This window comes from Enhydra lutris, unplaced genomic scaffold (genome assembly GCF_002288905.1).
Source record: "Enhydra lutris kenyoni isolate GAN:26980312 unplaced genomic scaffold, ASM228890v2 scaffoldscaffold54, whole genome shotgun sequence".
Lineage (NCBI taxonomy): Eukaryota > Metazoa > Chordata > Mammalia > Carnivora > Mustelidae > Enhydra > Enhydra lutris.
The window spans coordinates 657284-676768 of record NW_019154138.1 but is presented as its reverse complement, the minus strand read 5'-3'; the positions used below and the strand labels follow the sequence as shown (position 1 = coordinate 676768).

The 19485-nt window shown below is 34.4% G+C and overlaps 1 protein-coding gene across 1 annotated transcript in view; it reads left to right on the top strand.

The window, feature by feature from the left end:
* The window catches only part of LOC111157396 (integrin alpha FG-GAP repeat containing 1), a 303742-nt gene extending 285083 nt beyond the window's left edge, over nt 1-18659 (top strand). Inside the window, exons 15-18 of the mRNA XM_022518768.1 lie at nt 10343-10467; nt 11094-11176; nt 14605-14722; nt 17261-18659. Of these exons, the coding sequence (XP_022374476.1) occupies nt 10343-10467; nt 11094-11176; nt 14605-14722; nt 17261-17320 (386 nt within the window). The 3' untranslated portion in view covers nt 17321-18659. The remainder of the gene's footprint in view (nt 1-10342; nt 10468-11093; nt 11177-14604; nt 14723-17260) is intronic.
* The last annotated feature ends 826 nt before the right edge of the window (nt 18660-19485 follow it).

The window sequence follows — 19485 nt, the reverse complement described above, 5'->3', positions numbered from 1 at the left end:
ACTAAAATGCTATGGCTAAGTGGTTTGCATCTGAGAGAGAGAGAGGTCTCCAACATGAAAAATAAACTGCACTAAAGCATAAACCAAGCTTTCCTATTTAGCTCATTTATATCACATTGTCCACTTCGGAAACCAGAGTTTATCTTTCTAATCCAGAGAATGATGGCTGAAACATAATTGTACACAACCTCAGAAAAGTTTACCTCCTTAATGTAAAGGAGCACTGACCATTAAATTAGACATTCACAGTCAGTAACGCCCAGTGCAGTTTGGTTTTATGAGTGTTGTGGATTTGTTTTGTTTCCCTTCAGATTATTTTTTACATTCACTGGCAGTGTTTTTTATCATACCTTCATTAGATGCTTTGACCATTAAGCTGTAGAAAAACAGTTATCAAAGTGCACCTCGGTAGCTCTGTCGGTTAAGCATCTGACTCTTGATTTCAACTCAGATTATGATCTCACAGTTGTGAGATCGAGCCCCCTGTCAGTCTCCACGCTCAGCATGGAGTCTGCTTGAGATTCTTTCTCTTCCTCTCCCTCTACCCCTCCCACCACTCATGCTTGTTCACTTTCCCTCTCAAAATAAATAAAATCTTTTTTTTTTTTTTTTTTTTTTTTAAGAAAAGCAGTTATCAGGGGTGCCTGGGTGGCTCAGTGGGTTAAAGCCCCTGCCTTCAGCTCAGGTCATGATCTCAGGGTCCTGGGATCGAGCCCCGTGTCAGGCTCTCTGCTCAACAGGGAGCCTGCTTCCTTTCCTCTCCCTCTGCCTGCCTCTCTGCCTACTTGTGATCACTGTCTGTCAAATGAATAAATAAAATCTTTAAAAAAAAAAAAAGAAAGAAAGAAAAGCAGTTATCAAAATCAAACTACTCAATTCCAAAAATAGTTAAACATAGAGTTACCATATGAATCATTAATTCCACTCCTAGGGATAATATTCCCAAGAGAATTGAAAATATGTGTCACATAAAAACTTGTATATGAATATTCATAGCAGAGTTATTCACAATAGCTAAGAAATATAAATGAACCAAATGCCCATTAACTAATAAATGGGTAAACAATGTGGTATATCAATATAATCGAACATTATCTAGCCATAAAAACACAAAACATTGTAGAACATGGATGAACCTTATAAAATATTCTAAGTGAAAGATATCAATCACAAAAGACTGCATATTATACAATTCCATTTATATAAAATGTCTAGAATAGACAAATCCATAAAGATAGAAAGGGACTGAGGCTTTCCCGAGACTGGGGAAGGAAGAAATGGGAAATGACAGCTAATAGTTACAGGGTTCCTTTTGGGGGCTGATGAAAATGTTCTGGAATTAGTGGTGACACTTACACAAACTTGTGACTATATTGAAAACCACCAAATTGTACACTTTAAAGTGGTAGACATTGTGGTGTGTGAATTATATATTGATTTAACAAAAAAGAAATTTAAAACTATATTCTAAATTTATAACTGGGAAGCAGGTTGACAGATGGAGTTTGAACCAGAGTTCCAAAACTTCCTGATTTACTACAAAAGAGAAATTAGAAAAAATTCCATGAAAAATTGGTGTTACACTATTTTTCAGGAATGTGAAGTTAAAGTTCAACCTAAGGAAAAAAAAAAAACAGAAAATATGAGGAATGGTTATATAATAATCAAAATAACAACTAACATTTGTATAGTGCCTTGCAGTTTTCAAAGCACTTTCATTAACCATTAAAAATTAAGTACTGGTGTTGTAATTGCCTCACCAAATCCATGCAATAAGTGATACTGTAATTCTGTTTTTAAGGATGAGGAAACACTCAAGTTCTATTTTTCTGTTATATCTTTAAGCATTTCCAGGTCAAGGTTTATATCTTTTTCATCTCTGTGTAAAAGGCATACATAGTATGCATTCAGTATATGTTTAGGTGAATAAATTAAAGTTTAGGAAAGTCAAGGGACTTTAAAAACCAAACAAAGCAGTGTTAAAATACTGTCTTTGGCATTCAGATCTTGTTCGCTTTCCATAATACCACATCACAAGTCTCCTGTGTCAGGGAATTTTTTTGTTCAAGTTCTAGTCTAGGTTGATGTCAGATTATTATTAAAATGGATGCCTTCAACAGTAATTGTTGATATGGCATATTATATAAGACCTCAGGAAATACTAAAGTTAAATGATTATACAAATTAGTCTTTGTTATTTACTACCAAATCTTCTGGTTAGTACAGCGAATATTTACTAAGTGCCCATTAGGTGTCTGCCACAATGCTATACCCTAGAAATAGGGCATAGAAAGGAATATATCACTAGACTGGAAACAGCTCTGCACCTCCTTCCATGGTGCTATTTTCAGTCTAGTAGGAGGTTCTCCCACATATTTCATCACTTTATCCTTGTCAATTTTCTAGAAGTTGAGTTCACATATGATTCTAAATACTCCAAAGAAATAAGTCAAATGTTAGTGGATTCCTTCACTCTCCATTATAAGTCACCCATCAACTACCAGGAAAAGAGGCCAATAATTGTTTTAAGAAGCTTTCCATAGGGGCACCTGGGTGATTCAGTTGTTAGGCATCTGTCTTCGGCTCAGGTCATGATCTCAGGGTCCTGGGATCGAGCCCCACATGACTCCTGCTGAGCAGGGAGCCTGTCCCCCCCCCCCCCCCCTCTCCCTGCCTCTCTGCCTGCTTGTGATCTCTGTCAAATAAATAAATAAAATATTTTTTAAAAGAATACACCATAAACAGCAGTTTAACTTCTAGATTTTCCGTCTAGGCTATCTGATTTTGCAAATATTTACAATGAAACTTATCATGTGAGATAACACAAATTATTACCTCAGGTTGGCATTTAGGTAAAAGAGACTGTGGTAATTGGTCTAGGAAGATTTTATTAGCTATATCAGAAACTTACTCTGTTAGCAATTAAAACACCAGCAGCAAGGGAAAGCAAGTGCCAATGTATTTTTAAATTTTTAATTTTATCATGTATCAAGACCTTTTTAATCCATTGGTTTTTATAGAATCCTAATCATTCTTGACAACTTTGTTATGAGGAAAAAAATACACCCGTACCTGGAACAGTTTTTCTCCATGCCTTTGCCCTGCCAGGAAGAGGGATGGTATACCAGTCACCTAATGAAAAGAGAACACATTGATTAAAGGAACATCTCTCACTTACAATGGAAAGACTAAAGGCAGACATGACAATATACCAGAAGCATGATTTTCTTAGGCAGCTAGAAAATTGAAAACAGGCCATTAAAGAGTACAGGCCAGTGAGTAAGAGGAAACATTGCTGGCCAAATCGTTTAAATCAGAGTCCCTATGTAATGAAGTACAGTTAATATTAAATCTATTTAGGAACATATTTTTCTTTCAAAATCTTAACTTCATTTTTCTTAACCTCTAGCATTCATGTTATTATCCAGCTTGCCATTCTGAAAATCACAAGTTTTCCCCACCAAGAAACACAGTTCTCTACCTGATGGTCTCATAATGTTTCCTTATAGTAAAATAGAATTTAACATGCACACCACATGAAAAAAAAATGATGATGTTTCTTTTAGCATCCCCCTACAGGCAGTGAAAATAGTCCTCTAAAAATTTCACTATCTTGAGTGAGCCAGAAAACCTGAGCTTATTCTAGTATAGACCAAGGGCTAGTCCATATCCACAGTACAATCTTTTTCATGATCGAATCCTTCGTGGATATAATTGGATTAAACTCTTCCTCAGCAAGTTGATGCCTGTTGTAGAAGATCAGCAAAATACACCAGCCCCATCTTCCAGAACTGCTTAAATAGCCCAGGCTTTAGTTATAGAAGGGAACATCACAAAGCCCAATGCCACAGCCTAGATTTATAAAAGTTAAGAAAGGCCATGTTAACTGGAAGAACTACATATAAATTGTTATGGATTCCCAGATCATATCCTAGGACACCACAAAAACAGATCCAAGTAGTAAAAATCATGGGGTACCTAAGTGGCTCAGTCAATTAAGCATCTGCTGAGGAAGGGTCCTGGGATCCAGCCCTGTGCTGGGCTCACTGCTCACTGCCTGCTTCTCCTTCTCCCTCTGCCCCTCCCCCTGCTCAGGCTTGCTTTTTCTCTCCCTATATCTCACTCACTCGCTCAAATAAATAAATTTTTTTTAGACCACAAAAGATCAAATGTTATTGGATGGGGTTATTCAGTGTCCTTAGAAGTCCTTTTTATAGAACAGTAAGACAAACATCACACTTCTTTTTCAACTGAAAATAAGATCACAGGTGATGATGAGAGGTGTGGGCTTTGGAATTAGGCTGCCAAAATTAAAACCCGAGCTCCACCATTTAGTAACTATATGTTTTTAGTCAAATCATTTAACCTCTTGATTTCCCCATAGTCAAGTGGCGATAATAGTACCTACCTACATGCAATTATTGTTAACAACTGCAATAAGATGCAAAAAACACTTGCCGTAGTTTTTGGCATATCATCTGCATTTAATAGCTGTTAATTCTTATTGCTTCCAGAGGGTATTTTCTTCAGTTTTTATACTTTGTCCTCTCTCAGTGTTCACCTCCATTTTAATTGATGTCAATGTACTCTTGATTCAGAGCTGTTCATTTTAGAATAATGAATACTTCTCAGAACAATTTTCTCTCCCAAGAAGAGGCATGTTTTTCTCTAAAGTTGCATAAAATATTGGTTGTTTGAATGTGTGCTTTTATCTCATTCTTATAGAGATGGTATTTTTCCTCAAGCCAGGGCAGTGCCAGAAGAGTTACAGACATTACTGTTAGATGCAAATTCCCGGTGGCTTAATCCCTTGCAGGGAGATAGAAATTAGTGTCCTTTTGACTCAGAATCACACACATACTCACACACTCACATACTCACACACCAAGAAGATGAAATTTCAGTTTTATTCCCCCTTCGGCTAGTGATTTTTCCTTTTGCTTTTCTGCCTCTTACATCAGCATATATACAGTATTTATTTTTGACAAATTGACATCAGAGCCACAGTTATGATAAAGTTCATATCTGGTATTCTTTTTTTGGTTTTTTTTTTTTTTTTTTTTTTAGATTATTTATTTATTTATTTATTTATTTGACAGACAGAGATCACAAGTAGTCAGAGAAGCAGGCAGAGAGGAGGAAGCAGGCTGCCTGCTGAACAGAGAGCCCAATGCAGGGCTTGATCCCAGGGCCCTGGGATCATGACCTGAGCTGAAGGCAGAGGCTTTAACCTGCTGAGCCACCCAGGTGTCCCTGCTTATCCATTTTTAAAGAATTTTAATAATATGAGAAAATACTCATAAAATAATACTGAGTGAAAAGCAGTGAAACTAAACTATGCTAATGTGTTTGTGCATGCACATGCCTAGGGAAAGAAATTACATGAGTAAAAGATTGCTAAAATGGGGCACCTGAGTGGCTCAGTTGTTAAGCGTCTGCCTTCGGCTCAGGTCGTGATCCCAGGGTCCTGGGATTGAGTCCCACATGGGGCTCCCTGCTCTGCAGGGAGCCTGCTTCTCCCTCTCCCACTCCCCCTGCTTTGTTCCCTCTCTCACTGTCTCTCTCTCTATATCAAATAAATAAATAAAATCTTGGGGAAAAAAAGTATGTTAAAATATAATAATTATCTCTTCATTTTGAGATTTTGAATACTTTTATTTTCATTATTCTTTTAATAGTTTTTCAGTTTTCTTATTAAAGATACTTTTTAGTTTCAAATTTATGTTATATGGTCTTCTTAATAGAGTATTAATAGTAAATATTCTTATTTTGGTTCTTTACAGTCAGGTAATTATAGGAAAATAATTTATATGTCTAGTTTTGTCTCTTAAGCCAGTCTGTTGATAGTGTAATGAAATCACTATATATTTGATTTTTACTTCGACTATGTAATAATAAATTTTATGATAACATATAGCTAATATGTATTATTTATTGTGCAGGACAAGATACTCGAGTTTAATCATTATCATTAGATTCTACTAATTTGTGATTTATTGCTACAATTTTTTATACATTATTTAACTTTTTTTAAATGCCTTTCCCTAAGAGTTCAATGTTTCTTTACATTATACATATCCATTTCTAACATAAGAACTGTATTTAAAAAATCATGTATACTTTCAAATGATTTCATATTTCTGGGTAATGTGTAGTGATGTTAACAGAGTCCCACTGAATATTAAAATATTTAGGTATTAATTAGTCTTATCCTTTAAATGTTCAGTTTAATTATGTAGGAAATACCTAGCAAATATATACGCACATAGGGAGAGACTGACTTTTGGAATGCCAGTGTGAGGAATACATGACCCTGTTCTCCCCAAAAAGGAAAAAAAGGTACTGACCACACAGCTAATATCAACCATTTCAGAACTCTAGAAACTAACCAAAGCCACACAGTGGAGTATGTTGTCTATCTAAGAGGAACTACTAATCCTCAATAAAACTACAGGGTCTGTCACACTTTAATTTGGGGCTATTCCCACCCAAGCTCCCTTCTCTACTGAGTGATACGGCAATGCAGCTGCCATGAAAAGCCAGTAGTTCACAGTCAGTAAACAGGACTGACTGAATTAAAATTCCCATCCCCAAAACACAGTCAGTATTTTATCTAAACTAGCAACTCCCTGGAAAATCCCCATTCTTAGGATGTTGGGGCTATTTTATTATACTTGGAGTTCAGCCCAGCAGTAAAACATAAAATTTAAAAAAAAAAAAAAAACTGTCCCCCAGGGCATTACAAAAAACAACAATCATCTGCTGGCAAAATCTAAGCCACCTAAGCCTAAGATTTCGGGTGTAGTGAAACAAGAGCCTGGCCAACTATAAAAGGAAGTCCTCAGTGACTAGGTAACCATAGGCAACTTTCCAAAAGTCCAGTATATTCATGGGGATCTAGAAGGCTGTCAACATGTCCAGAAAGGAAACTACTTCATTCAGATATTTAGCGTGCATATACTACCTTGAGGCCCTGCTCAAGCAAGAAATGAAAGCTAAAGCTATTCTATAAACTCCTTGAAGTTTGAGGACATGCTTCCTCACACAAATCCTCCAGACAAAAAGTAAAAGACATACAGACAACATTTCTAAGGAAATCTTGTGTGCCAGCCATTGGTTATACTGATGCAAGTATGCCCCCTAGGAAGTCAGAGTGAAGACAAAAACTTTAAAAATAAAAAAAGAAAAGAACTTTGTGGCAGGGAATGCAAAACCTATAGAATTCATCCAGGAAAGTCACTAAACAAATGAACACCAACAACAACAACAAAGAAAACCAACAAATCCTTAAAGGGAGATGGCTAATACTATAGTTGTTATAAGAAGTCCACTTTCAACACAAATTATAAGATATGCAAAGAAACAGAAAAGTATGCCACAAACACATTTTTAATAAATAAATAAATAAATAAATAAAACAGAAAATGTGCCCAAAGATATTGGACTTTGTTGACAAAAACTATAAATCAGCTATTATAAATATGTTCAAAGAACTAAAAGAAACCAAGATTGAAGAATTAGGGGCAAGTATGATAACTACGTCTCACTAAATAGAAAATGGAAATAAGGAGATAAAGATCATTTTCAAAACTCAAATAGAAGGGCACCTGGGTGGCTCAGTGGGTTAAGCCTCTGCCTTCGGCTCAGGTCGTGACCTCAGGGTCCTGGAATCGAGCTCTGCATCAGGCTCTCTGCTCAGCGGGGAGCATGCTTCCCCCACTCTCTCTCTCTGCCTGCCAATTTGTGATCTCTCTCTCTCTCTCTCTGTCAAATAAATAAATATTTTTAAAAATCAAATGGAAATTCTGGAGGTGGAGAAATCGTAACTGAAGTGAAAAATTCAGTAGAAGGCTTAATAACAGATTTGAGTTGACAAAAGAATAAGCACACTTGAATACAGACCAAATCTCAGCATACAGAATATACAGCCTGGGTTTCAGGAAAAAACTTCACAGGGGTGCCTGGGTGGCTCAGTTGATTGAGTGTCTGACCCTTGGTGTCGGCTCAGGTCACGATCTCAGAGTTGTAAGATTGAGCCCTGCATTGGGCTCTGTACCCAGCAGGGAGTGTTCTTGAGATTCTCTTTTTCCCTCTCCTTCTGCCCTACCCCCTCCCCCTCTGTCTCTCTCAAATAATAAATAAATCTTTTCTTTTCATTTAGTGATCAGAATTCTTTTTTCTATTTATTTATTTATTTTTATTAACATATAAAGTGTTATTAGCCCCATAAATAAACCTTAAAAAAAAAAAAAAAACTCAAAGACCTGTAGACCCTCCATCAAACATACCAATATATGTATAGGGGAATCTTAGAAGGAAAAGAGAAAAGGAGGCAAAATAAATATCTGAAGCAATAATAAAAATATCTGAAGCAATAATTACTGAAGCCACCCAAATTTGATGAAAAATATTTATCTGCTCATCTAAGAAGCACAGCCAATTTCAGGGAGAATAATTTAAAGAGATCCACACATAGTCGAACTGTAAAAAAAAAAAAAAGGAGAGAGAGACTATTGATAGCAGCAAGTGAGATGCTACTTTCCACATCCAACAGAGCCTCAATAAGTTTAATAGCTGACTTCTCACCAAAAAACCATAAAAGCCAGAAGGGGGTGACAGTTTCAAAGTGCTAAAAGAGGAGGCAGAATCTGTCAGTCAGGAATTCTATATATGGTAAACCTATCCTTCAAAAATGAAGAAATTTAGACATTCCTAAATAAACAAAACAGTTCATCTCTAGTAGACCAACCCTAGAAGAAATGCTGAACTGCAAGGACAACCGGACAGTAGTTCAAATCCACACAATTAACTGAAAAACACTAGCAAGATTATAGATAAACATAAAATATGGTAGTGCCTCATTTTCTATATGATTTAAAAGACAACTGTATAAAGTGATCATTATGAACCTGTGTTGATGGGTAGACAATGTATAAAAATGTGATTTGTATAGTTAGAGCACAAAGGAAGGGGGACACCAATAGCTATATTGGAGCAAGTTGTTATTTGCACTAGGAATTAAGTTTTTTATTTTAGTTGATATGCTAACTATAATCCCCATGGCAACCATGAAGATAATAATTCAAAAAATAGAAAAAAAAATAACTGGGGAATTAAAACGGTACACTAAAAAACAATTAACAAAGCAGCAATAGAGGAATAGAATTAAAAAGACCTAAGATGGGGCACCTGGGTGGCTCAGTGGGTTAAAGCCTCTGCCTTCGGCTCAGGTCATGATCTCAGGGTCCCGCATTAGGCTCTCTGCTCAGCGGGGAGTCTGCTTCCCCCTCTCTCTCTGCCTGCCTCTCTGCCTACTTGTGATTTCTGTCTGTCAAATAAATAAATAAAATCTTTAAAAAAAAAAAAAAAAGACCTAAGACCTGTACAAAATCAGTAGTAAATGGGAGACATAACTCCTACCTTATCAGTAATTACATTAAATGTAATTGGAAAAACACTCCTATCAAAAGGCAGAGACCGGTAGAATGGATAATCGTATATGAAACGATTATGTGCCATCTACAAGAGACACTTTAAGTACAAAGAAAGTACAGAAAAGTTGAGGGGCACCTCAACTGACCTTTAACTAGACTAAAAGACTCAAATTACTAAAATCCAAAGTGAGAGAGGATAGTACTTACCACCCTTCACAGAAATAAAAAGGTAGCTGCACATATATACAGCCAATAGCAACTCAACGTCATTAGTCATTAGGGAAATGCAAAAAAAGCCACAATGTGGTATCACTTCACAACCACTGGAATGGATGTGATCAAAAAGACAGATAAAGTGTTAGCGAGGATGTGGAAAACTTGGAACTTTCATACAATTGGTGGGAATATAGAATGTGCAAATATTTTGGAAGACATAAGTTGACACACTAGTGTGAATGCGCACAGCAGCATTATTCATAAAAAGATCACACATGTACGACTGTATCCATATGGATCTCCAGAAAAGGCAAATATAGAGAAAGTAGATTAGTGGTAACCCATAGCTGAAAGAGTAAGGGTTAGAAATAGGATTAACTGCTAATGGGAATGGGGTGATGAAAATATTCAAAATTTGTGGTTATGCCTCAACAACTTTTTTAATATACTCAAAACCACCACTTATACATTTTAAATGGGTGATGTTTATGGTGTGTGAATTATATCTCAAAAAGCTACTTTCTTTGAAAAGTGAACCATTAATGGTAATGAACCAGACATTCCATTTCACATTTTTATCCTTAAACAATTAAGTTTTGGCACCTAAATTTTTAACATTTTATCATTTAACATTTGATGAAAGCAATGTTTACAAAGATCCTTTTTTTTTTTTTTTTTTTTAATAAATTTAGCTGGACAACTCAGCCAATCCGCACATTTAGCCCTCCAACTACCATACAATGTACTTGGTTTAGGTCGAAGTGCAAATTTTCTTGATCATCTGTATGTTGGCATTCCCCGTCCATCTGGAGAGAAGGTGAGTAAAAATTTATTGTGTTTACAATTAATCTGTCTTAATAAATACTATTCACATATCTAAATTCAACTATATGAATTCAAATAATTAAATCTTTTTTAATCTCTTTAAGGAGAATATAGAAAAAGAGAAATAAGTAGTGACCTATCTAAGCTTATCTTACATAGAACACAGCATAATTTAAAGATACAGTTTTCCACCACCTTTCATAAACCTCATGACCTCCTGTCCCTCTTTCCTGCTTTTTCTCTTCATCTTCACTATCTAACATAAAATACATTTTATTGTATTTCTTGTCATACCTCATCTCCACTTGAATTTTAGCTTCAAGTAGCACTTGTACATTAGCACTATGAACAGTGCCTGCTACACTTTTAATAAATATTTACTAAATTAATGAATCTATGAGACAAATATAATCCTTCCCTGAAAAGATCAAAAAAAATTTTGCCAGCAGGGCCCTGGAGCCCTGTTTGGGGGTTAATATATATATAAATTTAGCTTAATCCATACCTAGGATTTCAATTAATTAAGGAGCACTTAAAGCTTTTTTCTTATTTATTTAGAATAATAATTCTGTTTTTAAAGTATACTAGATGTTAATTGTTCTTAAATTCTTTTTCCAGTCTATACGAAAACAAGAGTGGACTGCAATCATTCCAAATTCCCAGCTAATTGTCATTCCATATCCTCACAATGTTCCTCGAAGGTAATGTCCTTGCTTGAACTGATCTTGGTAAAAATACTGTCAACTGAGAATCATTTATAGAGTTACATGTTTTTAAAACTCTCTCTGTTCCTGCTGTGTTCCCATGAGTCCCATCACTTTAAATGACTAAACATTCCCACATAAAAGGTCCCTGATTTTTTTTATGAAGAACAAATTAAACCTTACTAGAAAAACAGCAAGTTAACTAATTAGGGATTTATACATATTCTGCTTCAATAAACTGATCTTTAGTTTACTAGCTATAAATTCTAAAATTTCAGAATGCTGAACTTTTTAATAAGCATTGATCTTTCAAATAAATGCTTGGGAAGTATATATATCCCACAGTGGTTAGGCATAAGTTTTAGAGTCAAACAGACCTTGGCTAGAAACTAAGATCTACTGCTGAGGGTCAGTCTCTGCACCTGTAAAGTGGGAGATAGATAGGTCAGTACCTTAAAAGGATGTGGATGAAATACACTTAAGACAGTGCCCAGCACTGAGTAAGTTTTCACTGAAAAGTGAAAACTTTTTTTTTTCCTTATTAGCAGAATATATTCCTTTTATAGGAATAGCATTTAAATCTAACTCCTTATCTTTGTTCAGGTTTCTTTAATTACTAGAGTGATTCCACTATTTTTAAAAAGTAGGTGATAAAGGTATTGACTAACACTCAAATTTCACTGGGAAGACTGTAAGTTGTTCTTCAGGCTAGTCTGATATCAATATGAAAAAATAACCAAAGAGAAAGGGTGTAATGTATCTATGAATATGTAACCAGTGAGGTCCTGCTTTGTTACATTTCTTCTCAAAATGGATGCTGTATTGTTACTTACTAAATTTTTAGATGGAATTGAATCCAATGATTTTGCTAGAACCAGTTCATGTCAGCTCATGAGCTGATTGTATACATCTAAAATTTTATACACTAAAATCAGCTATGATGGGAGTATTTACAACATGAAAATTGGCAACTGCCAATCAGGTCTTTTTCCCCACCCCAGAGAGCCAGTTTACCAGCATACCACAGGATGTCTCTTATGGTGGATTTAAGGGCTTTAGAACCAAACTACTTAAGAAAACAATTTATTACAACATTTGCTTGAAATAAGATAACATCAGTAGAGGGGCACCTGGGTGGCTCAGTCAATGGAGCACATGACTCTTGATTTTGGGGTTGTGGGTTCCGGTCCCATGTGTGGTACAGAGATTATTTAAAAATAAAATATTTTTTTAAAAAAGACAATATCACTAGAAACAATAATAGTCTGAGTTCAGATTTTTTTAATGAATCTCTATTATGTGTTTGTTATTTTTCTATACATGAAATTTATATCAAAACTAGAAAATCTGTATCATGAGTAGGAAAATGTATAAATTATGGTACTTCTGGATGTTGTAATATCATGACATAGAACAATCTCTTAAAATAGAGTGATAAACGAAAGACAATAAAAGGAAAATGCATTTTAGGGTATGTATAGTAAGAAACCATTTGTGATTTGAAAAAGATATATGTGCATATATATCTATATATGTATAAAACATCTCTGGGCGGATATGTAAGAAATTTATAAGAATGACTGCTTCTGAGTAAGAAATTAAGGACTGGCCTTTCATCCCATTTTTTTCTTACCAAGATTCCTATTTTCATAGTTTTTTAAAGTCTATTTAAGAATAACTACCAAAAAATCTCATGAAAGAACTTTTTGTTTTTTTTTAAAGTATGAGGTAAGGTACTGAGAATAGTTAACCTCAACTAACAGTATTTGTTTCCATAGTTTTTTTACTTTTGAATTTCTAGAAAATTCTATTATAGTTTTCTTTTATAATCTCAACATTTTTCATGTTTCTCTTGCTCTTTCTGAAGAAATGTTCTTTTCAAATTTATGTACCTAATAAAAACTGAATTGATTTTAGTTTGAGGTATATTTTGAGATTTATTGACTAGAGGCTAACTTACAGATCAATACATTTTAATTATCCCAAAATAAGTCAATCACTACTTGCTATTCATCAGTATGATCTTACTTTTATTAAACTTTTAAAATGAAAATAGGCTGAATGGATTAAAAAACAACACCCATCTATATTCTGCCTACAAGAGATTCACCTCTTGTGATGTAAAGACATGCAGAGACTGAAAGTGAAAAGAAAGGGAAAATGTTTCATGCAAATGGAAACCAAAAGAAGCTGGGTAATTGTACTTACATCAGACTAAAATAGAATTTAAAACAAAGACTATGATAAAAGACAAAGAAAGGCATTACATAATAATACAGGAGTCAATCCAACAAGAGGATATAACAATTGTAAATATTTATGCACCCAACACAGGAGCACCTTAATATATAAAGCAACCATTAACAGACCTAACGGGAGAAATTGACAATAATGCAATAATAGTAGGTGACCTTAAAATGAAAATATATCTATTACCTATTTTCAGAGAGAACAGAATTCTTTATATAACCACCTACAGTGTTGATGATATTAGACCCCAATTTTAAGCTTTTCAAGGTATCCAAGTGCTGTATGGACTGTTTTAAAAGAAAGAGCTAGTTCTATTTATGGACTAGTTTTAAAAGAAAGAGCTAGTTCTATTTATACTAAAGTCTGTCTATTGCCATTAACACTGAGGTACTAAAAGTAATTTTTTTTTTTTAAGATTTTAATTTATTTGACAGACAGAGATCTCAAGTAGGCAGAGAGGCAGGCTGGGGTGGGGGGTGGGGGACAGGCTCCCTGCTGAGCAGAGAGCCCGATGTGGGGCTTGATCCCAGGATCCTGAGATCAGCATCTGAGCCAAAGGCAGAGGCTTAACCCATTGAGCCACCCAGGTGCCCCTAAAAGTGATTTTGTAAGAAGTCTCAACATCATTGTAGTAATGTAAACCCTCCAACATGACACAGAAATGATACAAGTGTTTTTATACAAGCCATCTCACTACACCCACTGAGATATATGGCTGTTTTAGTTGGCCATAGTACCTGTGTGAACAGGGGTCAAAAAATAAGGTGATAGGAGATTTTATCAAAATCATGTAACTATGTAGCCTTAGAGTCAAGGTTTCAAATTCAGCAAGTAAATTAAGATGTAAAAACAATGTCTAAGATTGTCCTAAGTGTCCTTAATAAGTTTACTTAAAAATAATTCTCATGGATCAAAGAAAAATAATGAAGCATCTCATCAAAAATTCTATCCAGTTCTCTGAGTAAAATCTGAACTCTGCAGGATCATCAATATTCTTAGCCCTATGTAAATTTAATTGCTGTTGTTTATTTATAGTGAATGGATAGATGGGAAAATGAATTAATGGATGAATCAACTGATTCATTAATTAATAGCTATTTGCTTTTCAGTCTTAGTAGAATTTTATTATTTTTCAGTTAAAATGTGTAATTTTAATGATTCTTTTTTATCTGCAGCTGGAGTGCCAAACTCTATCTTACACCAAGTAACATTGTTCTACTTACTGCTATAGCTCTCATCGGTGTCTGTGTTTTCATCTTGGCAATAATTGGCATTTTACATTGGCAGGAAAAGGTTTGTTCATTTAAATGAAACATTAACTTTTGTTAATTTGTGTTAGTAATATATTGCTCTTTAAAAACTATATTTTAAACTTTCCTCAAATGACTAAGATTTTGTGATTTTTCACATTCTATCCATAATGTCCTCTTATTGATTATAATTTCTTTCATCTCTTTAAGTTATTAATGTCTCTCAGCAATTCATACAAATCACAAGAAATTAATTTAAAACGTCAGTGCTGTATAATAGTAATAAAATGATCACCCAGAAATTACCAGGTATATTGAAAAACTTAGAAATAATTTCATGAAGGCCTGAAAAATGATAATTTTTTTTAATAAGCCTGTGTTTATTATCTACTGATAAAGCCATGAACACATTTTTCCAGGAATAACATCTATGGCTATATAAAGAATTAGAGCACAGAGAGGTTAAATGATTTTCTCAAGGTTTGGGTGGAAGGTAACAACTAAAGTAATAAACATCTTTTCCATCTATAAAGTATGCTTTGTACTAAACTAAACATTTTTTTCTTTAGTATCAACCCTAAATAATAATTAAAAACAACAGTCCAAGTGTAGATTTTTTTTTTACAGTGTTTATGAGGAGGAAAAAAGAGGCTATCACATAAATTTACTAGCAGCTTAGATATAAATTGAAAAAGCTAATTTCTGTGAAAATGTGAGTATGAATTAAGTACACGAATTAATATGAATATATATTAAAGCATATAACTAGCAGTTTCCAGCAGTGTTCCCAAAAAAGGGCTCCTTCATCCCATAAAACTGTTTTCTTTTGGATTGTCTTTGGATTGTCATGTCCATCATAATAATTTTTTGATAACTAAATTTACTGTGAATTTTAGCTGTTTTAACTTAGGAAAAAGAGATCTTAATTGTGATAAATGTCCATAGGTTTGTCTCTTCCTAAAAAATTACTCCTTTATACATCAAAAATGACAACAGAAACTTATAAAGTCAGTTAATTTTAAGATTGCAACTTAAGACATAAAATAAAAGGTGATCCTACATACTTTTGTCCAGAAGTGTCAGAACATAGTCTGAAGTACTACATAGCTCTAGACCTATAAGGGAAAGGAAATTAATTTTATTAATTTCTCAGATCATCTGATTATAGTGTAAACATTGTGGACTTAAAATAATAATGATGCAGTGGCTAAAAATTGAAGTTTAAATACAGATATGGATTCGACCATGTATACTCTCCTGTGATACTATGGTTCATCTCCTACCTCTTTGACCACTTTCTTTCACCTAGCTGGGTGCTCCTTTCTACCACTTCCTAACCACAGTGTCTGCCCTAAGCCATCTTCTTTCTACACTTTTCCTGCCAGTTTTATCCAAAACCACAGTTTCAAGGTATTACCTCAAATATCCCTAACACTCATCTGTCCCTAAAGTTCTCTTAGCCCATTTCCAGCTGTCTCCATGACATCTCTACCCAGATCACTTACAAGCACCTTAAAACAAATATTTTAAAGCTTTGTCTCTCTGCTTTCCTACTTACCTATAAAATTTGATCAGTTGCCCTCTGATTCTGCTTCCATTACGATCCATGTGGCTGACTCCATTTCTGCATTTCTACTCCCAGGGCTTTAGGTTCAGCTCCTTGTCCTGTCCAGTCCTGCCTTACCTCCCTGAATCCATTCTCTCTTTTTGCTCCATTGATCACATTGCTGCCATCTAACTCATCATCAGATTTAGCCTTAGTCATGTCACTCCTCTGCTCAAAAATCCCTGCCTAAAATGTGTCAACTCCTTAGCCTAGCCTTCATAGAACTTCCATGTGACTCCACCATATACCTTCCCAACCTCGCTTCTTACCAGCTGCTTTCACATATTCCCTCCTCCTGCCCAACTTCCACGATTGCACCTGTTCTACCCCCGCTTGGAAGGAGTGCCTCTCCCACTCCATTTCCATAAACACCATCTTTTCAAAGCTTTCCCTTTCCTCACTCCAACCTAGAAGTAAGGTCTCTCCAAGAATATTAGTGACAGTTTTCACTTTTTTCCCTGAAATACAGTTATTCAATATGTTTTGGTTTTTTCTTTAAGTTTTTTGAGAACACGATACAAAACTCAGGATTTTTTTAATCCCTCAAAATACAAAGCACAGTACTTTGCTGGGAGTGGAGGGTCAGTGAATATATGCTAAATCAATAGATTAAGGCCAAAATAACTAATGTACCTTACCTAGATTCATTTATTAATATTAGTGCTTATAATGGGAAAAATATAGTTCCATCCTTGTAGAATCTAATGTTTACTACTACTTTCAAATAAATAATAAATGATAACAAACTAAGTATTTAAGGAATATTTCTTATTGGTTTTTAAAATTAACTAGTGGGTTATTAATTATAAAATAGCTACTGTAAACTAAACTTTCGTGATTATTATGTAATAAAATCACATCTTTTATCTACTATTTGCTTAGAGATTTGTTTTTTTAATTACTTTATATTTCAGAAATGAGTGTTTTCTTGACATTTTCCTGTTATTTATAAACTAATCTAAAATTCTTTTTCAGAAAGCAGATGATAGAGAAAAACGACAAGAAGCACATCGGTTTCATTTTGATGCTATGTGACTTGCCTTTAATATTACATAATGGAATGGTTATTCACTTGATTAATTGAAACACTAAATTTGGCTAATAGAAGAAAGTAAGAGATTTTGAGTATTATTTATAAATGATGTATCCTTTGGTAATTATTGAAAAGTATTCAAATAAATATGGTCTGAATGTGTCACAAGGTCTTTTTTTAAAGCACTTTGTATACAATAATTTGGGTTATTTAAATGTGCTGTACATTTTTGTTACTTTGTGGAATGTGTTGCATGTACACAGGTGTTTCTGTATTTATAATCTTACTAGAATAATGATGATGGGAAAAGACATGTATAAATAAAAATAAATGAGCAGGGATTTTTGTGTTCCACTTGAATTGGTCTTGCTTCTTATTCTAACAGTACAAATTACGCCTTTGTGAATGTATCACAGATTACGTTATTTCATCTTAGTCACAGCAGGTGATGACACACGGGCTAGAGCTTAGATACTCTGGCTTTGGAATTGCAGTCCAGCGGGCTTGCCTTAAATTCCTGGTTCAACCACTTCCAAGCTGTTTGAATTTGGTTGTTAACCTCTGTGAGCCTAAGTTTTCTTGTTTACAAATGGGGCTAGTAATACTACTCAGCTTGGGTTTGTAAACATCAGATGGGATGATGGATGTGGAGTGCTTAGCTTGGTGCCTAGCACAGAGTTAGTTAACTGCTCAATAAGTGGTACTTGTCATGATTACTATTATTAGTTGTTGTTTTTTTTTTTTACAAACTTCTAAAACTAATTATCAAAATATATAGACTCAATAGAATGTAATTTTCAAGCATGAGGAAATCATATTCTTTGGGAAACCTAAATTCTTAGTGGTTGGCATCTTATATGACAATTTATTACTTGCTCATATTAACTAAAAATTATAGTACCCTCCAAGAATATGCACTAAAATTTTTCATTTCAACACTGATCGTTATCATGTGATAATGAAGAACATTTGATTTCTTGAAAGGAAACTGCTATAGATAGCATCTAAGAATGCAAATCTTCAACCACATTTTTATGCTCAAAAGCATAGAGTCTCTAATTTACATTCAGACTTCAGTGCAAATTTTTGTGAACTTCACCTCACCAAAAAGCTACTTTAAGACTTAAATCTAAGACTGGGAAAAGTTTATTATCAATGTTAATTTTCTAATATGCAATGGACATGTGATGGCTATAAAACACAAAAACTTACCTAATTTTGTTCTTCATGTTATTTTTTTTCTTTACAGTTCATTGAGAATGGCATGTGTATAAGTGGTTTACTTTGTGTATCTGAGCATGTTAATATGTCTCCTTAATAAATACTGTGTATTGAAACAAAGTATTTTGGTGAGTTTGTAAATATTTTTTAAGTATAAAGTCTAAATCACTTATCTGCACCATGAGACAAAGGTAAAGTGACTCACCCATTGTCTCCTTGTGAGTTCACGCAAGATAGGAATCCCCTGACTACAGTACTCCCTTACTTTACGAAACAGTTATCAACAGCAACACTGCCAGGCACCCACTAACCTAAAGACTGTTAGGCTGAGTATCTCTCAAATAATACAGCATGAGTTTTAAAACTCACTTGGAGTCAGGGTCTATGAGGAGTATATTATAAGCCAATAAAATGTTAAAGAGAAAAAAAGAAAAAGAAGAAAAATGAATACTTCACAACTCCTTTAATAAGGTTAATAATTCCCTAATACTAATACCCAGTACATTACAAGAAAACTACAAACCAATATTCCTCATAACATAGCTGCAAAAATCCTCAACAAAACATTAGCAAATTGTATCCAGAAATATAAAAACAGATAATATGTAATGACCAAGTGGGTTTCATCCAGAATGCAAAACTAATCTCACTATTTGAAGGGAGGAAAGCAGTATTACTCACCATATTAATAAATCAGAAAAACCACCTTTTATCTTCTCAATAGACACAAAGAAAACTTAAGAAATGTAACATCCATTCCTGATTAAAAAAAAAAAAAAAATCTAGACAAACTATGACTAGAATTTCACTAACTGTAAAAGGCATTTTCTTTAAGAATCTTCAGCTAAGGGGCGCCTGGGTGGCTCAGTGGGTTAAGCCTCTGCCTTTGGCTCAGGTCCTGATCTCAGGGTTCTGGGATCGAGCCCCACATCGGGCTCTCTGCTCG